A 26,015-nucleotide genomic window follows, 5' to 3' on the forward strand; every position below is an offset into this window, starting at 1 on the left:
GTGCATTTCTCTTGGGTTTTCGGCTGCCCAAAAACGAGTATTTTGCTTGTTGACATAGCCACACAGATGAAAATGTGCTTCATCAGACATGAACAAATTGTTAGCAATGTTTTGGTTTTCATTTCCATCCATAAATGAAGGTTTTCCCTCACAAAAAATATTGCGGGCAATCTCATCATATTGGCTTAATTCCTGGACAGTTTGAATTTTATCGGGATAAAAGTTTAAATTCTTATGCAATATGCGGCGTAATGACGTGTGATAAATTATTTAGGCTGATGCATGCTTTCGGCTGGAGCTATGCGGACTTCTCAAAACTGACTCCCTTACACGCTCAATGTTTTGTGCCGTTCTTACTGATTTGGGTGCTCCCGGCGGTTTCTCTTTTTAAGTTGAACCGGTCCTCTCAAACTTCTGAACTTGATAGCACTTGATAGCACGTGCTTGATAGCACGATAACTTGATAGCATGAACAGACGACACATTTCCATGACGTTGAACATTTACATGGAGTTTGAATTGACGTTGTGCAGCAGTTGCACTATTATTATTCTTGTAAAAAGCTTTGATAGCGAAAGCGCGTGCTTCACCCGACCAGTTCCACATGGTCATTCAAGTGTTCTGCCTGCAAAAATAAATAAAACGAAATCAGTAAAAAATAAAAATAATAAAAATGCATGTTATGTACTTCAATATCATGAATGAATTTATTTTGAAAAAAAAAAAAATTCTTTCACACGAATTTCAAAAATGACCATATTTCTGGCTCACCCTGTATAATGCAGTTACTCAATCATATACTTGCTGCTTCCAATTAAGAATGTTATCTATGATTAGCACAAAGTTCTGCTTGTCAGGTCAAATAAGCAAACAAAGTTTTTTATAAATGTAACTAAGTGTGTGTTTCATGGATGGTCTGTTTACCATATGTTCTTGATCCTACTGTCCACAAACGTCGTTTTGCTTTTCGGGAGATATATCATATCGTGTCATTTTTCTTGCTTATTGCTCCAATGGATGTCATCTTTCTCAATGCCCTCACTCTATCCTGTCATATTTCAGAATGTGTTGCAATATCACGAATAGTTTGTATTTGTTTTTGTAATTCGGGTGAAAAAGGAGAGAAGATGCATGAGAAAGGCATTACAAATTCAACAATAAGTAGATGTATATGGTCAGTGTGCTTCCTGTGCTTTTAAGCACATCAAATTTATCAACAATTGCAGCTCTTTTAAATACCTAATGCTCCTAAAGTTGATGAAATTTGCTCTTGATTTCCTCTTTGTAGACTGTGTCAGATCCACTTTCCTTTTCTGGGTAAACAAATGGCATTCACCATTCTGTCATCTGCTGCTGCCTTGCAGCAATCTACAAAAGACCTTGGGAGAGGATTGTGTCCCACACTCTTCTTTTCTCTCCAAAAAGCAATTTTTAAGTCATACATTTATAAATGGACCCTGGTTAACCCTGGTGTTGGGCTAGCGGCTAGGGTGCCGGCTTAGGATCCTAGGATCCTGGGTTCGAATCCCGGTCGATCGCTGAATTAACGCCAGGGGGGTTGACTCAGCCTGTCATCCTTCCGAGGTCGGCTAATTGAGTACCAGTTCACTGGTAATTCCCTGTTTGTCGTTAAAGGCGGCAAAAAGGGTTGGCGTCAGGAAGGGCATCCAGCCGTAAAACATTGCTTCAAAAAGGTGACCAAAAAACAACAACAACCATGGTTCCCGAAAAAGGCCAACCCCCGCTTTGCGGGGAAAAATGGCCTCTAAAGGTGGTTTTTTTTTTACATTTATAAATGGAGAAAGTCTTTATTATGAAGGTATTATTCTTTGTCAGTGGGCAGTTTGAACAATGGATGGAATCAACAGAACATCGATTCATTGCTGAAATGTTGTGTAATGATACTCTCCACGTTGATCAAATTATACAGGGAGTGACATCAAAGTATTCTGTGGAAAAGAACATTTCTGCCAACATTGTCAATTTGTGATCTTTATTTTCTTTGACTACTCAAAGAACATCTAGTTAGTATTAAGCTTTCGTATTATCAAGACGCAACATATTTCTATGGGGTTGTCAAAATATCTTTCCGGGTACATTCCAAGTACACCAAGTATCAACTCAATCCGTCCAGCCGTTTATAAGTGTATACAAGACAGAGACAGACAGAGGTGGCTAACTTTGCATATATGATACAACTTTGGTCACCTGATCAAGATCAAGTTAATTAGACTTTAGCAAAACATCAAAAATATCATTGTATAAACCTGAAGCAAAAATATAACAACTTGAGAGAACAACACGAGAATGACGGACCAAATGGCCTTCTCATTTCCTTGCTTGGATCCTGTGACCACTCCTTACACTCACTGTAGTCCCATGGAGACTGTGGATTCATTGTATATTACTTATATTCTACATTCAGAATATAAATATTTAAGTGCGAGTGGTTTGATTCCCGACATAGAATCACATTCGAACATGGAAACAAAGGCACAAGCGAAGCTCCTTCCCTCTCCACATCAAGGTGGACACGTAATATATGACGGCCAATTAGCCAAAACACTGCAATGCTTTTTTGGCTGGAAGAGCATGGATGTTAATTTATGGAAATCTTCGCCACCTGGGGTAATTAATTAGGTGAGAGCTGATTGGACGTTGTTATTCCCTCAAAGTATTGGTGAGAGATGAAATTGGGTCTTGCTATATATATATGAAGATGATAAATTATGTTCTCTGACCTCGATGAACACCGTGGTGATACTCTCATGACGACATCATGACTGTAGTTCCAGAAGGGCCTCTTGCAGTGCAAAGATGCCAAGATTGAATCCTGCCACCAAGCAGATGAAAAGGTAGCTTTGCTGATGGTATCATCACGGCAATCGTCCAGATCAGAAAACTTCATGAATGATTTTCAAAGAACGCTCGACTGCAAAAGATAATGGTGATGCCTCCTGGTTGTGATTGGTGGGGCAGAAGACAATGTGTCCATGTGGCACATGCAACGTGTTGGTCCCCTGCTATTATTTTTCTCCAACAATGGTAAAGATATTCGAGTGAAACAAAGTGCAGTCTGCATTTTAGTTCTTCCTGCTACTGAGTGCGATGTTTCATGATTCTGACACTGGATGTCTCAGTGCTAGGTTAATCAAGATGGCAGAGAGCAGCACGACATTATCAGTTCTGTGAAGTGTGAAGCACTGGAGATTACAGTTGGGTGCACGATTACGATCCTAAGAAAGAGACGGTCAACGGAGTACAGCCACAAAGGGTCACCTGCCCTGACTTAGCTCCATCATATGTTCCCCAAACTTAAAGAACGTATTCGTGGAAAACATTTTTTAGTCCGTGGGCTGAGTAGGGTTTACATGCAACCCCCCCCACAACTTAACTTCCCGGGTATGTCCATGTACCCCCCACCCTAGGGGTTAGGAAATCCATGTTAACAGAAAAAAACTCATTCCCTCATAGTTTGACCTCTGGTGACCTCATTAGTGACCTCATTTGCATATAACACATATCATTGTAAAGAGTGTCCCAGGACAAACATTTTGAGGGGTCATATGCAACCATAGGATGACTAGGTAAAACGTTATGGCCATTTGAATTTCGCCTACCCCTAATTTTTGGAAATCACTGACACAGGGGGGGTAACATCAAAATATGCGTGGGAGGTACCTTGGGAATGAGTTTTTTTTCTGTTAACATGGTTTTTCCTAACCCCTAAGGTGGGGGGTACATGGACATACCTGGGAAGTTAAGTTGTGGGGGGGGGGGGGGGGGGTGCACGTAAACCCTACTCAGCCAACGGACTATTTCTTTCGACGATAATGTCAAGGCCGCTGTGAAGCACTGGTTAAGTCAGTAGGACCCAGAAAGAGACGGTCAACGGAGTACAGCCACACAGGGTCACCTGCCCTGACTTAGCTCCATGACAGTCAACCATGACAGCATCACAAAACTACTTGAACGTTAGCAGAAATGTGTGGACTGCAGTGCTGATTGTTCAGAAACAAGAATGACCACATTGTGGTCACAACCTGCAACAAAATCCAGTAATGGGCCAATTGTGAGACTCACATTTAAAGCACTCTTAAAAGCTAAACAGTGTGATTGGGAAACATGTTTAATGCGCTGTTAAAATAATAACTCAACACCTCTTGTCCATGACACCCTTCTCACGGTTATATTAGACTTTAGAGCAAGCGTATTCGTCACATGGTCACACGTATTGTTTTACCCCAAACATTTCATTCAAAAATTACGTAATGCTATTTTCTTAGGGAGGCGAATACCAAGCATAACAGGCTTGATTAAACCTTACTAATAATTTTTATTCCACATATGATTCGATTTTTCGGGGTCGCTCATCATGAGTAACACTCGACCCAAACAAAGCCAATGGAAATACGATGCAGCAAACCTGGGCAGTGTATAATCGGCAGAGGCCTACAGGCCTGATGTCTCAGGCCCACCAGAAAAGCAAGATGGGTATGCCATATTATGCTGTATTATTTTGGGTTGGGTGCCATATGCCATATTATTTTGGCTGGGTGCCATGGGTTGTGGACTCATGGGGCAGGTGGGTGGGGTCCAGCAGGTGTCTGACCTATCAGTGCACATTTCAAAAATCGACCCCCAACAAGAACAACAACAGCAATGCACAGCTCTTGAAGACCTGCGACACGTCGCAAGTAAACATCTGCATCATCTACCATATAAAATACAATGTCAGTTTGTGTGTTTGTACAGATGTCTGTCCCCTTCATAAGGGTAGGTTTTAAAGGCCAATTTTTTTAACACGAATGTGTGTTCACCACTGTCCATTTTTGAGGATAAAACAAACAAAAAACATTTTCCATAAAAGAGTAATTTTGTCTCTTATATTGGAATTGTAGACGGTAGCTTGCAAACCGAGCCTCAAGGGCATTGTACAGAAGCGTTTTTTTTTTTTACCAATAAATACAAGGCGCAGGGAGGTGAAATTCACTGCACGTGATGTGCAATGTGCGAAGAATAAAACGAGTGTTGATTTACATCCGTAGGATGTTTAATAAATAAAGAAGATATAAGCACTCCTGACTAGGCCGAGGCTTCAGGCTTTGGCACGCTCACGATGCTGCACCGTCGAATAAACTGTTCCAACCTGTCATATTTGATGGGCTTTTTACTAGTGGTAGAATATAGATTTCTGTTAGTGTCTGCCTTTGTTTCATTCAAATATATTTTGTTTTGTAGAAAAATAATCGGAGGCATTGCTTTTCCACATCCCCTCATATATGTTCTTTTATTTATTTTACTTGCCCTAGAAGTTGTGCTTGCCAACTTGATGAATCATCAAAAGCTAATGACTTAACTACATAGTATAGTAGTATTTCTTGTTTCGTAATGTTGCATAAAGAAGTGCTTTGATGTGGTGAAAATCTGAATGCAAGATTGAGGTTTGTCTTTCTTGTCTTCACAGCCTCAACTCAAATCACCATTGCACCAATGGACCAGATGGTGTCTGTGGGGGAGAAAGTTGTTCTACCATGTGAAGCCACGCATGATCCGAGCCTGTCTGTCACCTTCTCATGGACTTTAGATGGTCACTCTGTTGAGCAGGAACAACATGGGAGGCACTTCCACAGCAGGCAACTGGTGAGTTGACATGTAGTCTCAAATACGTGCTCTGATTTTTAGCTCACGTGGAACGAAGTTCAGCGGAACTTATGCGATGGCGCGTCGTCCATCCATCAGTCTGGCAGTCCGTTAGTCCGTCCGTCCGTCCATAAACACTTGAAACTTCTTCTCCGAAACCGCTGAAGGGATTGTGACCAAATTTAGCACACATGATATTTGTTGTGTTGTGACTAAAGTTTGTTCACAGCATTAAATAAAAATCGGGGTATAATGGGGTCGACTGGGGGTCAAAGTGGATCCAGGTTTGACCCCCCAAAATAGGAATTTGCTTTTTCTTCTGAAACTACATACACTATTTCGATGAAACTTGGCCACAACCTTCATCACCTGTGATGTACCAAAGCTTGTTCACGGCATTGATAAAATCTGCCCCTTTGTGGGTCTACGGGGGGGGGGGGGGGGGGTGGCTGCCTCCCAAAATAGGTGTTTGCTTTCTTATCAGAAAGTACACAAGCAATTCTGATGAAATTTGACCACAACCTTAATCACCTGTGTTGTACCAAAGTTTGCTCCTGGCATTTTAAAAATCGGGGTCTGAGGTGGTCTATGGGGGGCTTGCCCCCCAAAATAGGTATTTGCTTTTTTCTCAGAACCTACACACACCATTTTGATGAAACTTCACCACAACCTTCATCGTCCATGATGTACCAATGTTTGCTCAAGGCATTGGAAAAAATGGGGTCGAAGGAGGTACACGGAGGGGGAGGGGGTTTCCCCCCAAAATAGGTATTGTTTGTTTGTTTAAAATCTTATGATTATGTTAGTATGATTCTACATGCTGCCCTGTGTTCTCGCAACCATTGAAATTGGTTTAAAATACCTTTAGTCAGTGCAGTATACTGTTTATTCTTTCAGGTGAGTGCCAGGGGTATTGCCCCTATGTTTTATTATTAGTTGGCTAAGTTGACATGTTGTAACTGCAGCTATTGGATGGGGCAGTCTTTCACAAGGATGTAACTTTTGTGCTGTTCATGTCATTTCTGAGTACAAAGATAAATTTTGTTTCACTGTTCATTTTTTCACCAATTACATTGTTTGTAACATCTTACATGGACATTTACTTAAATCTCCTCATCAAAGTATATTTATTTTGCCCATGATCGAGCAATCCAAAAACCCTGCACAGAACCTAACTAGAAATGGATTTGAACATTAGGCCTGAGGAGCTTTGCGGGTCACAAACCAGATGTTGCCTGAGGCTGTCTGCAATTTCCTGTTTGTTCCAATTTGGTAGAGTAGTCCTTGTACGAGTAGTCCTTTGGATGGTTGTGCCTTTATTTATTCTCGACACAATTATATATTTTTAAATACAGCAACCTGGCAAGTCAGGAGAGCTCACTGCTGATCCCTAATGGCATCTACAGCATACTACAACTGGGAAATTATGATGATGACCTCCTTGACAGATTTAGCAACCCAACCCAAGAGAGAATAGAGCCTATCCATGGACATGTTTCAGGCTAATGAAGCATACTCTGAATGGAACAGAGTTACCAGTGAGATGAAGCCAGATATCCCATTTTTAATACCTTCTTCCCAGCTGCAGTTGCTTGTGCAGGAAGCCCAATCTCTCCAAGAATGATGTTAAGTACCTCAGGGCATGTGATCCATAAGAGATCTTGCGAATTATGACCAGGCTGAAAATGCAGGATCAGCATTTCTTCAAGAACATTAAGATACACAGTACACACTGGTGTGAAGTGGGGCCGATTGATGTGTAGCTGCTCAAAAAACTTTTTTCTGACTTTCCCTCTCCTTTTGCCTATCCTCATGAACAATCTACAACAGTCCAATAACTGTACAGATAAAGAGTACATAGAAACATCATTTGTAATTGACAAATGCGGGGCTGGAAGCCCCATAAAGTTATTTAACAAGGATGGGCAATACTTGAAGACAATAAATATCCTTAAGGGATAGAGAAAAGATAAACGGTGAATGGACAACAGAACTGGCAGAAGGTCCAGGTGTTATTGTCTATCCATCAACAGTAGGAAGGTCACCTTTGAAATTAGGACTTCATGGATGTGTGGCAGTAAGAAAACCTCTAGTAAGAAAGTGGAACAAGAAAAAAAGGCCAAAGTATGCATAAAAACACTGAAATTTGACTTTTTAAAAAAATAGTTAGTGTCAACGTTTGTTATTTAGATGTAATCGAAGACGGTATGTTAGATGATGGAAAACTGAAACGTATACAGAGCCTTGCTGGAAGCCAACAATTAGGCACAGAGGAGGTTAAATTCAAGGATGGGGGTTCTTATTCTTTGTCGTGTCTTCACACCACATGCTTCCTGCTTGGACACATGCCTTGGTACTTTCATTGAAACTTGCCAGGTTGAAACTGGACCAGATAGTATAGCACCAATATCCCATTCCCTTCAGAAAGTTGGCCTCCATGGGCCGGTGGCAAGAAAGAAGCCGTTACTGAAAAAGACGCATATAAAAGCATTGTAATGATACTGCAGGCATGTGGGGAAAGGTTTTGTGGTCAGATGAAACAAAAATGGAACTTATTGGTCCAAATTTGAAGCGGTATATGTAGTGCAAGCCTAACACTGCACATCACCCAGTCAAGACCATCCCTAATGTCAAGCATGGTGGAGGTAGCATCATGTTATTTGGCTGATTTTCACCAGCATGGATTGGCAAGCTTGTCAGGCTAGAAGGGCAATGGATGGTGAAAAGTACAAGAGAAATCCTTGATGAAAACTTGCTCGAGTCAGCTATGCATATGAAACTGGGTAGAAGATTCTCATTTAGGCAAGACGGCTAAAATCCAAAGCACAAAGTTAAAGCCACACTGGAATGGCTGAATAAAAAGAAAATAAATCTTCTTAATGATCCAGTCAAAGTCCTGACTTGAACCCAATTTAACATTTATGGGGAGACTTGAAGATTGCAGTCCATCGACGATCCCCATCAAACTTGGAAGAATTTGAACAGTTTTCACGTGAAGAATGGGCAAAGATTTCACCATCTCACTGTGCAAAGCTGGTAGAGACCTACCAAAAAAGCCTCGTAGCAGTCATTGCTTCAAAAGGTGCTTCCATCAAGTACAGACCGAAGGCTGAATACTTTTGTAACCAGTGCATTTTGATTTGTACTGTACATGTTCTATGCAGGTTACATACACGTCAGGTGGGTCGACGACAACCGTTGACTACCTGATGGTGCGTAGGCGAGATAGGGGGCACCTCCGGGACACAAAGGTGATCCCGGGGGAGGAGGCTGTTTCACAGCACCACTTGGTTGTCTGCGACATAAGGGTGAAAGGTGCGAGGAGAGCTCGGCGGGTGAAGTACCAACCGAGAATGAAGGTGTGGAGGCTGAAAGAGGTGACACTAAGGGAGGCATCAAAAGAGAGGCTGAGTAGGGTAGAGGATGATGTGGTTGAGCTTGAAAGTGGTTGGATGTCAATGAAAGCTAGTCTGTTGGGAGCCATTGGTGAGGTATGTGGATGGACAAAAGGACCACCGAGGCACTCGGAAACATGGTAGTGGGATGATGAAGTTGGAAAGAGGATTGACGAGAAGAGGAAGAAGTTCAAGGAGTGGCAGAAGGCGAAGGGTACGGGAGCAAAAACAGCAGAGCCTGAAAGTTATAAGGCAGCCAAGAAGGCTGCAAAGAAAGAGGTAGCAAGGGCGCAGGAGGCATGTAGGAAAATGTTCGGCGAACGCTTGGATTCGGAAGAGGGTCAGAGAGCAGGATTCAGGATTGCAAAGCAGATAGCGAAAGAGAGGTGTGATGTGATGGGGGTGAGTTGCTTGAAGGATGAAGTGGGACAAATCGTTGTGGACCCAGATGGAATTAAAGGAAGATGGAAAAGATATATGGAAATGCTGTTGAATACAGAGAATGAATGGGATGGCAACATAGAGAGTAACCCAGTTTTAGGACCGGCAGAGAAGATAACTGAGAAGGAAGTTGAGGAAGCGATAAAAGCAATGAAGAGTAGAAAAGTGGGAGGGCCGACGGGAGTTGTGGGAGATATGTTGAAGGCAGCAGGAAGTTGGGGTGTGAAGAGAATGACAGAGATCTGCAATTTGGTGGTGAAAGAAGGCCGCATTCCAGTGGATTGGGAACTGAGTACCCTCGTCCCTCTATACAAGGGGAAAGGTGACCCTCTGGAGTGTGGCTCGTACTGAGCGATAAAGTTATTGGAGCATGGAATGAAGGTATTGGAAAGGGTGTTGGAGAGGAGGATAAGGAAGAAAGTGAAGATCGACGAAATGCAGTTTGGATTTATGCCAGGAAGAGGAACGACAGACGCGCTTTTCATTGTGAGGCAGTTGCAGGAGAAGTACATGGAGAAGAGGAAGAAGTTGTTTCTTGGGTTTGTTGATCTGGAGAAAGCATTTGATAGGGTTCCACGCAAAGTATTGACATGGGCATTGAGGAAGTTAGGAGTGGAGGAATGGTTGATCAGAGTAGTGATGGCAATGTACAAAAGAGCGCGCACAGCTGTAAGGACGAAGGACGGAAACAGTGGTGAGTTTGAGGTGAAGGTGGGAGTGCATCAGGGGTCGGTACTAAGTCCACTACTATTTGTAGCTGTGATGGAGGTGCTGGCTCAGAACCTAAAGGAGGGTTTACCGTGGGAGTTGTTGTATGCAGATGATCTGGTGTTGATTGCGGAAAGTATGGATGGACTGAAGGAAAAGATGAACAACTGGAAGGAATGTATGGAGACAAAAGGTCTGAAGGTGAATATCGGAAAGACGAAGGTGATGGCAAGTGGTAAAGCATGTGGTGAGGTGGAAAGAACTGGGAAGTGGCCCTGTGCTGTGTGCAGGAAGGGTGTCGGAGTGAATTCCATTCAATGTACAATGTGCGCTGAGTGGGTTCATCAGAAATGTAGTGGTCTGAGAGGGTCATTAACCAGTGTGGCAGCTACATTCAAATGTAAGGTGTGCACAGAGGGAGCTGCAGATGGAGGAAATGTTGAGTTGGATCTTGGAGACGGCGTGAAGCTGGAAGGTGTGAAAACATTTTGCTATCTCGGAGACATGCTGAATGGAGAAGGTGGATCAGACTCGGCAACGGTTGCTAGAGTGCGATGTGCATGGAAGAAGTTTCGGGAACTGAGTGGCATGCTGATGAGGAGGGGAGTGTCGTTGAAGCTGAAGGGAAAGGTGTATGCTGCATGTGTGAGAAGTGTTATGATTTATGGGAGCGAGACATGGGTAATGAACGTAGAGCAGCAACGAAGGCTGGAAAGGGTGGAAATGCGAATGGTTCGGTGGATGTGTGGAGTATCGTTGAGAGAGAGGAAGACAAATGATGAATTGCAAAAGATGATGGGAATAGAGCCTGTGATTGATGCTGTGAAGAGGAACAGGTTGAGATGGGTTGGTCATGTGTTGAGGAAGGATGAAAGTGACTGGTTGATAAGAGTGATGGAAATGAATGTAGAAGGAAGTAGAGGATGGGGAAGACAGAGAAAGACTTGGCTAAAGATGGTGGATGAAGAAATGCGGGCAAGGGGGTTAATAAGGAGAGATGCAGAAAATAGGGCAAGATGGAGAAGATTGTCATGGGGACCGCAAGGCTAACCCCGGCTCTAGCAGGGAAAATGGCCTTTAAAATGCATGTTGTGTTGTTGTGTATGTTGTATGCAGGTATTCCTGACATTGTAACCTCCTTCAACTTTAAGTGTTTAGTTTAATCTCTGAAGTTATGAATAAAAAAAGTTCAAAGCAGATAGCGAAAGAGAGATGTGATGTGATGGGGGTGAGTTGCTTGAAGGATGAAGTGGGACAAATCGTTGTGGACCCAGATGGAATTAAAGGAAGATGGAAGAGACATATGGAAATACTGTAGAATGCAGAGAATGAATGGGATGGCAACACGGAGAGTAACCCAGTTTTAGGACCGGCAGAGAAGATAACCGAGAAGGAAGTTGAGTAAGCGATAAAAGCAATGAAGAGTAGAAAAGCGGTTGGGCCGACGGGAGTTGTGGGAGATATGTTGAAGGCAGCGGGAAATTGGGGTGTGAAGAGAATGACAGAGATCTGCAATCTGGTGGTGAAAGAGGGCTGCATTCCAGTGGATTGGGAACTGAGTACCCTCGTCCCTGTATCCAAGGGGAAAGGTGACCCTCTGGACTATGGCTCGTATCGAGCGATAAAGTTATTGGAGCATGGAATGAAGGTATTGGAAAGGGTGTTGGAGAGGAGGACAAGGAAGAAAGTGAAGATTGACAAAATGCAGTTTGGATTTATGCCAGGAAAAGGAACGACAGACGCGCTTTTTATTGTGAGGCAGTTGCAGGAGAAGTACATGGAGAAGAGGAAGAAGTTGTTTCTTGGGTTTGTTGATCTGGAGAAAGCATTCGATAGGGTTCCACGTGAAGTAGTGACATGGGCATTGAGGAAGTTAGGAGTGGAGGAATCGTTGATCAGAGTAGTTATGGCAATGTACAAAAGAGTGCGCACAGCTGTAAGGACGAAGGATGGGAACAGTGGTGAGTTTGAGGTGAAGGTGGGAGGGCATCAGGGGTCGGTACTAAGTCCACTACTATTTGTAGCTGTGATGGAGGTGCTGGCTCGGAACGTAAAGGAGGGTTTACTGTGGGAGTTGTTGTGTGCAGATGATCTGGTGTTGATTGCAGAAAGTATGGATGGACTGAAGGAGAAGATGAACAAGTGGAAGGAATGTATTGAGACAAAAGGTCTGAAGGTGAATATATCGGAAAAAACGAAGGTGATGGCAAGTGGTAAAGCATGTGGTGAGGTGGAAAGAACTGGGAAGTGGTCGTGTGCTGTGTGCAGGAAGGGTCTCGGAGTGAATTCCATTCAATGTACAATGTGCGCTGAGTGGGTTCATCAAAAATGTAGTGGTTTGAGAGGGTCATTAACCAGTGTGGCAGCTACCTTCAAGTGTAAGGTGTGCACAGAGGGAGCTGCAGATGGAGGAAATGTTGAGTTGGATCTTGGAGACGGCGTGAAGCTGGAAGGTGTGAAAACATTTTGTTACCTAGGAGACATGCTGCATGGAGAAGGTGGATCAGACTCTGCAACGGTTGCTGGAGTGAGATGTGCATGGAAGAAGTTTCGGGAACTGAGTGGCGTGCCGTCGAGGAGGGGAGTGTCGTTGAAGCTGAAGGGAAAGGTGTATGCTACATGTATGAGAAGTGTTATGATTTATGGGAGCGAGACACGGGTAATGAATGTAGAGCAGCAGCGAAGGCTGGAAAGGGTGGAAATGCGAATGGTTCGGTGGATGTGTGGAGTATCGTTGAGAGAGAGGAAGACAAATGACGAATTGCGAAAGATGATGGGAATGGAGCCTGTGATGGATGCTGTGAAGAGAAACAGTTTGAGATGGTTTGGTCATGTGTTGAGGAAGGATGAAAGTGACTGGTTGAGAAGAGTGATGGAAATGAATGTAGAAGGAAGTATAGGACGGGGAAGACCGAGAAAGACTTGGCTGAAGATGGTCGAAGAAGAAATGCGGGCAAGGGGGTTAACAAGGGGAGATGCAGAAAATAGGGCAAAATGGAGAAGATTGTCATGGGGACCGCAAGGCTAACCCCCGCTCTTGCAGGGAAAATGGCCTTAAAAATGCCTGTTGCGTTGTTGTTGTATTTGGAAAATTGTTTTTCCATAATTCCTAATTCATCTAAATGTGGCATTTTTTGGTAGGAGGTCAATACTACTGTTACAGGCTTTGAGGCAGTCAAGAAAACCTAAGACTTCTCATAATGCTGCAGCAGAGTCAAAACAAACTCTTTTTGTGTACAAAGGACAATAGCTTGTGTGTGTATATAAATCTGGCTTCAAGAATGTGTAAATGTGCCATTCCACGTGTACGACCCACAGCATGAAAGCACTCGGCGCGGTTGTTGTCTACACATTCAGGGTTGTTCAGTCAATGTTGGCCAAACGCACAATCACCTTTTGTACAACCACTTTCATTTCGTTATTGCATGTATGAACTGGTTGTGTGTGGATTATTAATGCCTTGATTGTTGTGAATCGCCAATGGAATGTGCTGCTTGATCTGGTGTTCCAGTCTTTGAGATGTATGGACTACGTACTTGGCATCACACTAATATTCATCAATAACGTTGTTCAATTTAGTGCGAGGGAGTACATCTTTCTGGACTGATGGCAGCATTTTATGGTTGGTAAATATCACTCACGGTGCAACCGAGTAATAGCAGTGTGAAACCGCTTGCTTCACCAATATACTGTCCTTGTCAAATTATCCATTTTGCAAATAAAATGCAACATACAAAAATGCAAAATGAAGATGAAAAAAAGCAAATATATGCAAAATGCAAAAAAAAAGCAAATAAATGATAAAATGCAAAATGAAAAAAAGCAAATACGGTGCCCACCATAAGTATTGGAACAGTGAAGTCAAATTGGTTATTATTGCTATATACTCAATAAATTTGGATTTGAGATCAAAAGATGAATACGAGGCAAGAATACACAAGGTAAGCTTTTATTTATTGGTATTTCTTTGTATTTATGTTTTACCATTGTAGAACAATGTCCCGGTGTGTACCCCGGTTTAGAAATAGGTACACCGTTTCCCTGCGCATTGTGAGAGGCGACTAATGGTTGGCGTCAGGAAGGGCATCCGGCCATAAAAACATTGCCTCAAAAAGGGAACCATGATTGTCATGGGGCCCGCAAGGCTAACCCCCACTCTAGTGGGGAAAATGGCCTTAAAACGATCATTCATTCATATTCATTCATGGTAGAACAATAGCACTTTTTATGTTTATTCCCCCATTTTAGATACACATAAGTGTTGGAACAGATGACTGGCAGGTGTTTGTTGTTGCTCTGGTGTTTCTTGTTGCATTGATTGTTCACACATAAAAGCTGTGAATGTCTAGTACTGGTTTTAGCCTTTGCTTTTGTCTTGGGAGTCTGCATTTGGAGTCTACCTCAGGAGTCAGTCAGCATAACCCAATATGAAGAGGAAATCTGTCTATCAAAGAAAAGCAAGCAATTTGGAATCTGAAAGAACAGATTAATTAAATTAGAACCGTAACACAGAAACTGGGCACAGCAAATACAACAAGTTGGAATATCTTGAAAAATAAATAAACCACTAGTGTACTTAGCAATAGACAATGGCCAGGTTGGACAAGGAAAACAACAGGAGTTGATGACAGAAAAATCATCAGAGCTGTGAAGAAAAACCCTCAAACAACTGTCAGTGACATCACCAACAACATCCAGAGTACAGGAGGGAAAGTAAGTTATCACAATCTATCATTCACAGATCACTTTAGCAGCAGAATTACAAAGGCTACCCCACAAGATGCAAATCTCTCATCAGCACCAAAAATAGAAAGGCCAGATTACAATTTGCCAAGAAGCACAGAGGTGAGGCAGTAGAGTTCTTGAACAAGGTTTTATGGACTGATGAAACAAAGATAAACCTTTACCAAAGTGATGGAAAGGTGAATTTCTGGTCTCAGACATTTCTGGTCTCAGACATTTTTTCTGGCTGTCTCCTCTCCTTTCCCAATCTTCATATACAGTGAGCTTGACAAGTCTTCATAACAAACAAGCTATGTTTGTAATATGCCTTATGCTTAAAAAAGTATTTTAATGTTTTTTGTGAATGGAAGTCCCGATGTGGTGATTGCAACATGCACTACATGGCCAAAAGTATGTGGACACCCGAATATCACACCCATCTGTGCTCGTCGAACATCTCATTCCAAAATCATGGGCATTAATATGGAGTTGGTCCCCCCCTTTGCTGCTATAGCCTCCACTATAACAGTCTCCACTCTTCTGGGAAGGATTTCCACTAGATGTTGGAACAATGCTGCGGGGATTTGCTTCTAGTCAGCCACAAGAGCATTTTATTTATTTATTTATTTTTGTATACAAGATCGAGGCTCGTGAAAGAGCTAACATTAATCACACAAAAAGACAAACCGACACACAAAACACAAAAAGCAAGGGGAGCGGCAGACAAGATGGGGAGAGAGGGGGAAGGACACAAACACAACATTTGAGAGCAGGGACATCGGGAGGACTTGGGGGGAGGTGGGAGAGGAATAAAACATATGAACACTGCAAAGACTCTGGGGTGAATTACCGGGGGTAGAAAAGATCAAGGTTTTCGATGGGGGAAGATAAGAGATGGTGGTGAACAGCTGTTTTAAAGACTTGGAGGGAGGAGTGGGATTGAAGGGAGTGGGGGAGTTTGTTCCAGAGGCGGGAGAAAAGGGGAATGAAAGAGTGAAGGTGAGCAGAGAGCCTACACTTTGGCAGTTTAACCATAAGAGGGTTGCAGGCAGATCTTGTGCGACCTGAAGGAATATTGGGGGGACAGAGCACAGAGAGAGCTGGGGGAGCAAGGCCGGAGAGGAGTCGGTAGAAGACAGAAAGACCACCAACCTGCCTGCGGTGAGTGAGTGAAAGGCCCTCGGAGTTGACTACATCGTAGGAGATTCCAATGATTCTGAAAGCTTTGGCCTCAACAGCGTGAAGCCGAGCAAGGTGTGAGGCAGGAGCACCAGCCCAGAGGGGGGGACAGTATTCCATTGAGCTGCGGATGAAAGCCTTGTATGTGGTGAGGAGCTCAGGTGTGCTCAGATCAGTGCCCGACCATTAGTGAGGTCGGGCACTGATGTTGGGCGATTAGGCCAGGCTCGCAGTCGGCGTTCAAATTCATCCCAAAGTTGTTTGATGGGGTTGAGTTCAGGGCTCTGTGCAGGCCAGTCAGGTTCTTCCACACCGATCTAAACAAAACATTTCTGTATGGACTTCGCTTTGTGCATGGGGCATTGTCATGCCTGGGGCATGGGTTTGATTTCCCTTCACTGGAACTCAGAGGCCTAGCCAGAACCATGAAAAACAGCTCCAGACCATTATTCCTCCTCCACCAATCTTTACAGTTGGCACTCTGCATTCGGGCAGGTGTCGTTCTCCTGGCATCCGCCAAACCCAGATTCATCCGTCAGACTGCCAGATGGTGAAGCGTGATTCATCACTCCAGAGAATGCGTTTCCACTGCTCCAGAGTCCAATGGTGACGAGCTTTACACCACTCCAGCCGACGCTTGGCATTGCACAATGCACATGGTGATCTTAGGCTTGTGTGCGACTGCTCACCCATGGAAACCCATTTCATGAAGCTCCCGACGCGCAGTTGTTGTGCTGACGTTGCTTCCAGAGGCAGTTTGGAACTTGGTAGTGAGTGTTGCAACCGAGGACAGACCATTTTTACACGCTATGTGCTTCAGTACCCAGCGGTCCCGTTCTGTGAGCTTGTGTGGCCTACCACTTCACGGCTGAGATGTTGTTGCTCCTAGACGTTTCCACTTCACAATATCAGCAGTTACAGTTGAACGGGGCAGCTCTAGCATGGCAGAAATTTGATGAACTGACTTATTGGAAAGGTGGCATCCTATGACGGTGCAACGTTGAAAGTCACTGAGCTCTTCCGTACAGCCCATTCTACTGCCAATGTTTGTCTATGGAGATTACATGGCTGTGTGCTTGATTATATATACCTGTCAGCAATGGGTGTAGCTGAAACAGCCGAATCCACTAATTAGGTGTGTCCGCATACTTTTGGCCATGTAGTGTATATGCTCATCTTCACCCCTCTACTGGATGTTCGCATATTTTCGAAATTCAAAAATACGTGCTTACAAAAGTCGATACACCTCCATTGCTACCTTTATTATTTTTCTTTTTTGTGTGTTTATCTTTATCATAATGGTAACCTCACTGAGCAGGCATTCAAGAGTTGGTGGGTTAAAATATTGAATGCAGTTTCATAAAGGATTTGGATTATATGTATCTGGAAACCAAATTTGACATTCTAATGTCAAATTTGTCAAATTCTGTCAATCTGTCAAACTACTTTGTCCAATCAAAATTTCATCCTCATAATATGGACATGGAAGCAATGTTAATCATCTCCTCCATTTTTATCTTCTCATGGATATCAAGCATATCTCATGGATATTCCACATAAAGCCATGTTCTCCAAAAATGTAAGGCAGTTTCTTATTTCTTTTATTTTTTGCTTGTTTGCTTTATTATAATTAGTAAACCTGCCTGCGGTTTGAAGAACCTTGGCACACTTTCATGCAGGCTTTATTTGGAGAAAACTTGTGTGACATTGGTCTAATCATTAGGCCTTCGCAGCACCATCACTTTAGTCTTTCGTTCTTTTTTTCTTCTTCTTTTTTTTGTATACAAGATCGAGTCTCGTGTAAGAGCAAACATTAATGACAAAAAAACAAACGGACACATAAGACAAAACAAATGGAGTGGGAGACAAGATGGGGAGAGAGGGAGAAGCACACAAGTTCAACATTTGAGAGCAGGGACATCGGGAGATCTGTGGGAGGGAGAGCGCTTGGGGGAGGAGGTGTGGGAAGGGGGTGGGTAAAAAAATACATGGACACAGCTCGGACTTCCAGGAAAAAAGTCGGTATTTCAGAAAAGTGGATCTGCGGTGAATTAACGGGGGTAGAAAAGATCAAGGTTTTGAATGGGGGAAGATAAGAGATGGAGAAGCCAGAAAGACCACCAACCTGCTTGCAGTGAGTGAGTGAAAGGCTCTCAGAGTTAGCTTCATCGTGGGAGATTCCAATGATTCTGAAAGCTTTGGTTTCAACAGCGTGAAGCTGGGCTAGGTGTGAGGCAGGAGCACCAGCCCAGAGGAGAGAGCAGTATTTCATTGAGCTGTGCATGAAAGCCTTGTATCTGGTGAGGAGCTCAGGTGTGCCAAGGAAGGACTTCACACGACGGAGGATGCCCAGTCGGCGACGCATTGGAGGGCAGCTTGGAAATGTGGTTTCCCCAGGAAAGATCATGGGAGATTGTGAGACCCAAGAGCTTGAGTGACAGAACTTCTTGGAGAGGATTGTTGAGAAAGTAGATGGGAGGGTTGTCCAGACGGTCTTTTCGGAGAGACATCGTAAGAGTGTGAGATTTGTCAGGATTGAAAGACATGTTCCACTTGTTTGACCAGTCTGTGATTTTGTCCAGGTCTACATAGAGCGAGGAGGCTGCAGACTGCCGATCTGAGGGATGAGGTATGGAGTGGCAGAAAGTGGAGTCATCAGCAAAGAGATAGAGAGAATTTTCGAGAGAGTCGGAGAGATCATTGATGAAGACCAGAAAAAGCACAGCTCCAGAACGCTGCCTTGGGGAACTCCGGCCTGAACAGGAAGGTGAGATGAGAGAAATGCATTCAGGGCCACACGTTGTCTATGACCAGAGAGGAAGTCTTTTAGCTCTTTCACGAGCCTCGATTCAGTATACAAAAAAAAAAAAAGAAAAGAAAAAAAAAAAAGAAGAAAAAAAAAGAAAACAAAAAAAAAGAAAAGAAAAAAAAGTCTGCAAGCCATGCGTGGAGATTTCCATGGATTCCATATGAGGAGAGTTTGGTGAGCAGAGCAGGGTGCCAGACGTGTCGAAGGCAAGATTTTATTTGGCAAGAGGAATACTAGACTTGGTCAAAGCAATCGGGAGACAAATCAAACAGTAAGTGTTATCAACTGGAAATTAGGCTGGGCCAAATCGGAGGTGATTTTCCTAATTCAATGTAATTTACCTAAAAGTTGTGAGTGAGTATCAGGAACAAAATCATGAAAAAAAAATTCAAAAATATTGACGTTTTACGGTCAGACAGCCCGTTACCATAGCAACAGTTACAGACGACTCAAAAAATGCCTATATTGACGATTTCTCAAGCTGTGTTTGACCCCCAGAGTTGATTCTGGTACCAAAAGATGCAGAATTGAAAGCCAAGGATGATTGGATAGCTTAACAATGTCTGTGACACAATTCAATACCACTTTTATCCAAAAAACTGATTTTTGTCTGAAATTTCAAGCATATTTATGGAAAAAAATTGAAAATTTTGCTTTTTAATCATAGGATAACCATTAATCAGATTAAATTTACTTTAAATTGTCTTTTACAACCTTGTATTGTCCAGTTTTTATAACTGTTATAACGTTGTTTAAATTTGGCCATCTTCATTTCAATAAAAAAAAGTTAACAAAAGCAGCTTACAATCATTAATTTTAATGCCTGCTTTCGGTTGTTACTGTAACCATTCATCAGGGCGTTCAAGGCGCTCTTGCACACATCAAGGATAGGCGCTCTTGTCTTCGATACAACGGCAGTGAACTCTGGGGTCAAGAGTGGAGTCGTAGTAAGACTGGAGACTGAGTTTGGCAGGAGTCTTCTGCAACTGGCGTGTCGGCACCACATCCACGAATTGGTTGGAGGGGCGTCTTGCTCAATAGTGTATGGCCCCACCACAGCAGGACCTAATGAACAGCTGTTCAAGCGACTGCTCAACACTTGGAGTGAATTGGACCAGGGCAACTACACATTGGTCGAGGTGTCTGCTCAACAGAGAGAGCTGGCTGGCCATGTACATGCCACCATCACCTTCCTTCAGACGTGGATGGACAATAGCACAAAGGAGACTCTTCGACACGACTACCTGGAGCTGGCACACCTCACACTGCTGTTTCTTGGAGGGACTGTCCCTGATGGTATGAGGACCATCACTATCAAAGCTCCTGGGGCATTCCACCACGCCCGTTGGATGAGCAAGACTTTATACACTATAAAGGTGGCACTCTTCCGTTGGCAGCTGGGAGATATCTACACACCCGAAGAGCTGGAAGACATAACCAGTCTCGCTGCATTAATGTCAGTCTTCTACACTAAAGCGTGGTTGACATGTACCAGTGCTGCAGATGCACCATCTAACGACATGTACCTGATGAAGAACCTCCTCAAGGCTGAGGCCAGTATCGCAAAGAATCCAACAAAGTGGCCTGCCAAATTTCTGTCCTTTGTGACTGTGGCCCGAGAGAAGCTACAAAACCATTTGTGGTACCTCTCAGAGAGATTGGTCTCTTTGGCACTCTTCTCGGACAGAACGTCATCTGACAAGCAGACTATGAGAAGGGCTATGCTCAGGTACCATGGGACTGCACATAACATGATACAGGAGATGCCAGCCTCACAGCAATTGGGGAGTAAAGCCCTCAAAGACTTTGTTGGTTACGACTCTTGGAGCATGTTTGAACTCTTGGGTATTGACTCCAGTTTTGTCAAGCTCCCCGTTGCACAGTGGCCCACCTCAGACAGCTATCGTCATGGCAAGGAAGTTGTGGCCAAACTCCCAGTTGTCAATGACGCAGCAGAGCGGACACTTGGACTCGCCACAGATTTGAACACTAACAAGGCCCCCAAATCTGAGGCGCAGCTCCAGGCTCTATACAGGGTTGTGAAGGGCATCAGGGAGAAGCTGCATGGACTGGCAACATCCACTGAGGTTGTGACTAAGAAGTCATTGGCCTCCATTGATTACAATTGGGACTAGGTTTTTTATTTTGTTATCAATGTTCAGTCAGACCTTAAATTTGAGACAAAAAAGCTTAATCAATGACAAAAGTTAATTTAAAGTACATTTAATTTGACTATAGCTCTGATTAATGATTATCCTATGATTAAAAAGCAAAATTTTCATTTTTTTTTCAAACAAATGCCTTAAATTTGAGATAAAAATGAGTTTTTGGGATAAAAGTTGTATTGAATTGTGTCACAGACATTGTTAAGCTATCCAATCATCCTTGGCTTTCAATTCTGAATCTTTTGGTACCAGAATCAACTCTGGGGGTCACACACAGCCTGAGAAATCATCGATTTTAAGAATTTTTTGAGTCTGTAACGGTTGCTATGGTAACGGGCTGTTTTACCGTAAGACGTCAATATTTTTGAAAACAAATTTCATGGTTTTGTTTCTGTTACCCAACCACAACTTTTAGGTAAATTACAACCTTGTAGTATGAAAAATTGAAAATCACCCCTGATTTGGCCCAGCCTACTGGAAATTATGCTAACTGCCATAGGAAGCAAAGTCTGTGTGCTGTGTCCCCCAGCTCTCTCTGTGCTCTGTCCCCTAAATATTCCGACAGGTCGCACAAGATCTGCCAGCAACCCTCTGATGGTTAAACTGCCGAAATCTCGGCTCTCTGCTCACCTTCACTCTTTCATTCCTCTTTTCTCCCGCCTCTGGAACAAACTCCCACACTTTCTTCAATCCCACTCCTCCCTCCAGGTCTTTAAACAGCTGTTCACCACCATCTCTTATCTTCCCCCATCTTTTCTACCCCCATTAATACACCCTAAATCCTCATCTTTCAATCCACGAATTCATTCCTGAAATTCCTTGTATTGTCAATTTGGTTTGTCACTATTTGTGTCACTTCACTTCCGGTCCCTCGTGCGACGAGGCTTGCTTCGATCTCTCCACGGCATCAAAGTTTGAGTGTTTACCGTGGGAGTTGTTGTATGCAGATGATTTGTGCCTTTGTCAAATTTCCGCTGGGTATTTTGTTGTGTATATTGTGGCGGTTACCTGATGTGCAGGTAACTGCATGTGGCGGTTCGCTTATGTGATTACCTTATTTGGGCATAATACACGTGCACGGGCCTGTTGGACTTGTGGTTGTGCGGATGTGACGCACGCGCGGTTGCCGGAGCCACGCCCTCCGAAGAGGGCTTTTGGCTTTATATAAGCGTGCCGACTTCCGTTCGAGTTTAGTGTGCTGGATCTTGCTGTTACAATAAACCATCTTTGAACCCTACGAATGGCCTCGTTCTCTCGCCTTCCGCGACTCCTAAAATATGTTATTGTGTGTTTCTATTTGGTTTTGGTTTTGTAGTTGTTGCAAATTTGTGTGTAATTAGTCGTTTTTTTGTTCACGCCTCGTGCGTGGGTGGCCTGGTCTCTCTGGGCTCCCTCCCCCCTGTCAGTGTTTTGTGAATATGGGTTCTTTCCTTCATAGTATTTGCTTGTTTCTTTGATTTTCTTTTCTCCCCCCTACCTCTCACGAACATCTTACCCTTTGTCCAGCGTTTTGAAAACAGAACAAACAAATAAACCCAAAAAAATTTCTATATTAATTCTTTCTCTCCTCCCGGACACGTGCTTGTTCGCTCTCCTCCTCGTCTCGACTTGTGCCCCGCCCCCTATATCTCGTTTTTCTTCCACCTCTGCTCCTGCTTTCTCAAATCCACGTTCTCACTTAGAGACTTTTCCCAGATTGTTTTTCATGGTTTTGTTTAAATATTATTTAAATATGTTTAAACCGTAGCCGTGATGCTGACGTCGCCCCCCCCCCCCCCCCCCCCAGAATTTCCATGTTTTAAACGTTCCCCAGTTTATACCCTGGATTAGAATAGGTGCACCGTATCCCTGCGTGTCGTAAGAGATGACTAAGAGGGTTGGTGTCAGGAAGGGCATCCGGCCATAAAAACATTGCCTCAAAAGGAGAACAATGACAATTACAACGACATATGGGCAGGGTACAACCCGAAGTGGAGATCGGTTTCTGAGGTTTGGGACATGGAATGTAGGGACAATGACAGGGAGATCAGGAGAAGTGGTGGAAGTATTGGTCAGAAGAAGAGTGGACATATGTTGTATGCAAGAGACGAGATGGAAGGGAAGTGTTGTGAGAATGGTGAAGGGTAGGCAGAGACAGAAATACAAGTTTATTTGGCAAGGGTGCCTGGAGGGCGTGAATGGTGTTGGTGTCCTGTTTTCTGCGGAGTCTGCAGACAGTGTGGTGAGTTTGACGAGAGTGAGTGATAGGTTGATGATGGTGAAAATGATGATTGGAAAGCTCTTGTTGAACGTCATCTCGGGATATGCTCCGCAGGTTGGTCGAAGCGATGAAGAGAAGGACAAGTTCTGGTGTGCGATAGAGAAGCTGATGGAAAACGTGAAAGATGAGGAAGTTGTTGTGGTAGTAGGAGACCTAAATGGACATGTGGGAAGGAGTATGGATGGTTTTGAGGGAGTTCATGGGGGTTACGGATATGGTGTGAGAAATGGAGAAGGTGAAAGGATTTTGGAGTTTGCTGATGGAGCTGATATGTTGATTTGTAATATTCAGTTCCAGAAAGAGGATAATAAGCTTGTTACATACACGTCAGGTAGGTCGACGACAACCGTTGACTACCTGATGGTGCGTAGGCGAGATAGGGGGCACCTCCGGGACACAAAGGTGATCCCGGGGGAGGAGGCTGTTTCACAGCACCACTTGGTTGTCTGCGACATAAGGGTGAAAGGTGCGAGGAGAGCTCGGCGGGGGAAGTACCAACCGAGAATGAAGGTGTGGATGTTGAAAGAGGTGACAGTAAGGGAGGCATTAAATGAGAGGCTGAGTAGGGTCGAGGATGATGTGGTTGAGCTTGAAAGTGGTTGGATGTCAATGAAAGCTAGTCTGTTGGGAGCCATTGGTGAGGTATGTGGATGGACAAAAGGACCACTGAGGCACTCGGAAACATGGTGGTGGGATGATGAAGTTGGAAAGAAGATTGACGAGAAGTGGAAGAAGTTCAAGGAGTGGAAGAAGGCGAAGGGTACGGGAGCAGAAACAGCAGAGCATGAAAGTTATAAGGCAGCAAAGGCGCAGGAGGCATGTAGGAAAATGTTCGGAGAACGCTTGGATTCGGAAGAGGGTCAGAAAGCAGTATTCAGGATTGCAAAGCAGATAGCGAAAGAGAGGTGTGATGTGATGGGGGTGAGTTGCTTGAAGGATGAAGTGGGACAAATCGTTGTGGACCCAGATGGAATTAAAGGAAGATGGAAAAGATATATGGAAATGCTGTTGAATACAGAGAATGAATGGGATGGCAACATAGAGAGTAATCTAGTTTTAGGACCGGCAGAGAAGATAACTTAGAAGGAAGTTGGGTAAGCGATAAAAGCATTGAAGTGTAGAAAAGCGGGAGGCGCCGACGGGAGTTGTGGGAGATATGTTGAAGGCAGCAGGAAGTTGGTATGTGAAGAGAATGACAGAGATCTGTAATCTGGTGGTGAAAGAAGGCCGCATTCCAGTGGATTGGGAACTGAGTACCCTCGTCCCTCCATACAAGGGGAAAGGTGACCCTCTGGAGTGTGGCTCGTACCGAGCGATAAAGTTATTGGAGCATGGAATGAAGGTATTGGAAAGGGTGTTGGAGAGGAGGATAAGGAAGAAAGTGAAGATCGACGAAATGCAGTTTGGATTTATGCCAGGAAGAGGAACGACAGATGCGCTTTTCATTGTGAGGCAGTTGCAGGAGAAGTACAGGGAGAAGAGGAAGAAGTTGTTTTTTGGGTTTGTTGATCTGGAGAAAGCATTCGATAGGGTTCCACGCAAAATATTGACATGGGCATTGAGGAAGTTAGGAGTGGTGGAATGGTTGATCAGAGTAGTGATGGCAATGTACAAAAGAGCGCGCACAGCTCTAAGGACGAAGGACGGGAACAGTGCTGAGTTTGAGGTGAAGGTGGGAGTGCATCAGGGGTCGGTACTAAGTCCACTATTATTTGTAGCTGTGATGGAGGTGCTGGCTCAGAACGTAAAGGAGGGTTTACCGTGGGAGTTGTTGTATGCAGATGATCTGGTGTTGATTGCGGAAAGTATGGATGGACTGAAGGAAAAGATGAACAAGTGGAAGTAATGTATGGAGAAAAAAGGCCTGAAGGTGAATATCGGAAAGACGAAGGTGATGCGAAGTGGTAAAGCATGTGGTGAGGTGGAAAGAACTGGGAAGTGGCCCTGTGCTGTGTGTAGGAAGGGTGTCGGAGTGAACTCCATTCAATGTGCAATGTGCGCTGAGTGGGTTCATCAAAAATGTAGTGGTCTGAGAGGGTCATTAACCAGTGTGGCAGCTACATTCAAATGTAAGGTGTGCACAGAGGGAGGTGCAGATGGAGTAAATGTTGAGTTGGATCTTGGAGACAGTGTGAAGCTGGAAGGTGTGAAAACATTTTGCTACCTCGGAGACATGCTGAATGGAGAAGGTGGATCAGACTCGGCAACGGTTGCTAGAGTGAGATGTGCATGGAAGAAGTTTCCGGAACTGAGTGGCATGCTCATGATGAGGGGAGTGTCGTTGAAGCTGAAGGGAAAGGTGTATGCTGCATGTGTGAGAAGTGTTATGATTTATGGGAGCGAGACATGGGTAATGAACGTAGAGCAGCAACAAAGGTTGGAAAGGGTGGAAATGCGAATGGTTCGACGGATGTGCGGAGTATCGTTGAGAGAGAGGAAGACAAATGATGAATTGCGAAAGATGATGGGAATAGAGCCTGTGATTGATGCTGTGAAGTGGAACAGGTTGAGATGGTTTGGTCATGAGTTGAGGAAGGATGAAAGTGACTGGTTGAGAAGAGTGATGGAAATGAATGTAGAAGGAAGTAGAGGACGGGGAAGACCGAGAAAGACTTGGCTAAAGATGGTGGAAGAAGAAATGCGGGCAAGGGGGTTAACAAGGAGAGATGCAGAAAATAGGGCAAAATGGAAAA

At 43.9% G+C, this 26,015-nt stretch overlaps 1 protein-coding gene across 1 annotated transcript in view; it reads left to right on the top strand.

Annotated features, from left to right (window-relative positions):
* The window catches only part of LOC137415953 (contactin-4-like), a 766,344-nt gene that overhangs the window by 545,170 nt on the left and 195,159 nt on the right, over positions 1 to 26,015 (top strand). The window contains exon 13 of the mRNA XM_078766054.1: positions 5,468 to 5,643. Coding sequence (XP_078622180.1) covers positions 5,468 to 5,643 — 176 coding nt within the window. The remainder of the gene's footprint in view (positions 1 to 5,467; positions 5,644 to 26,015) is intronic.

Source organism: Myxine glutinosa, chromosome 12 (assembly GCF_964187855.1).
Source record: "Myxine glutinosa chromosome 12, kmMyxGlut1.1, whole genome shotgun sequence".
NCBI classification, from domain to species: Eukaryota; Metazoa; Chordata; class Myxini; order Myxiniformes; family Myxinidae; genus Myxine; species Myxine glutinosa.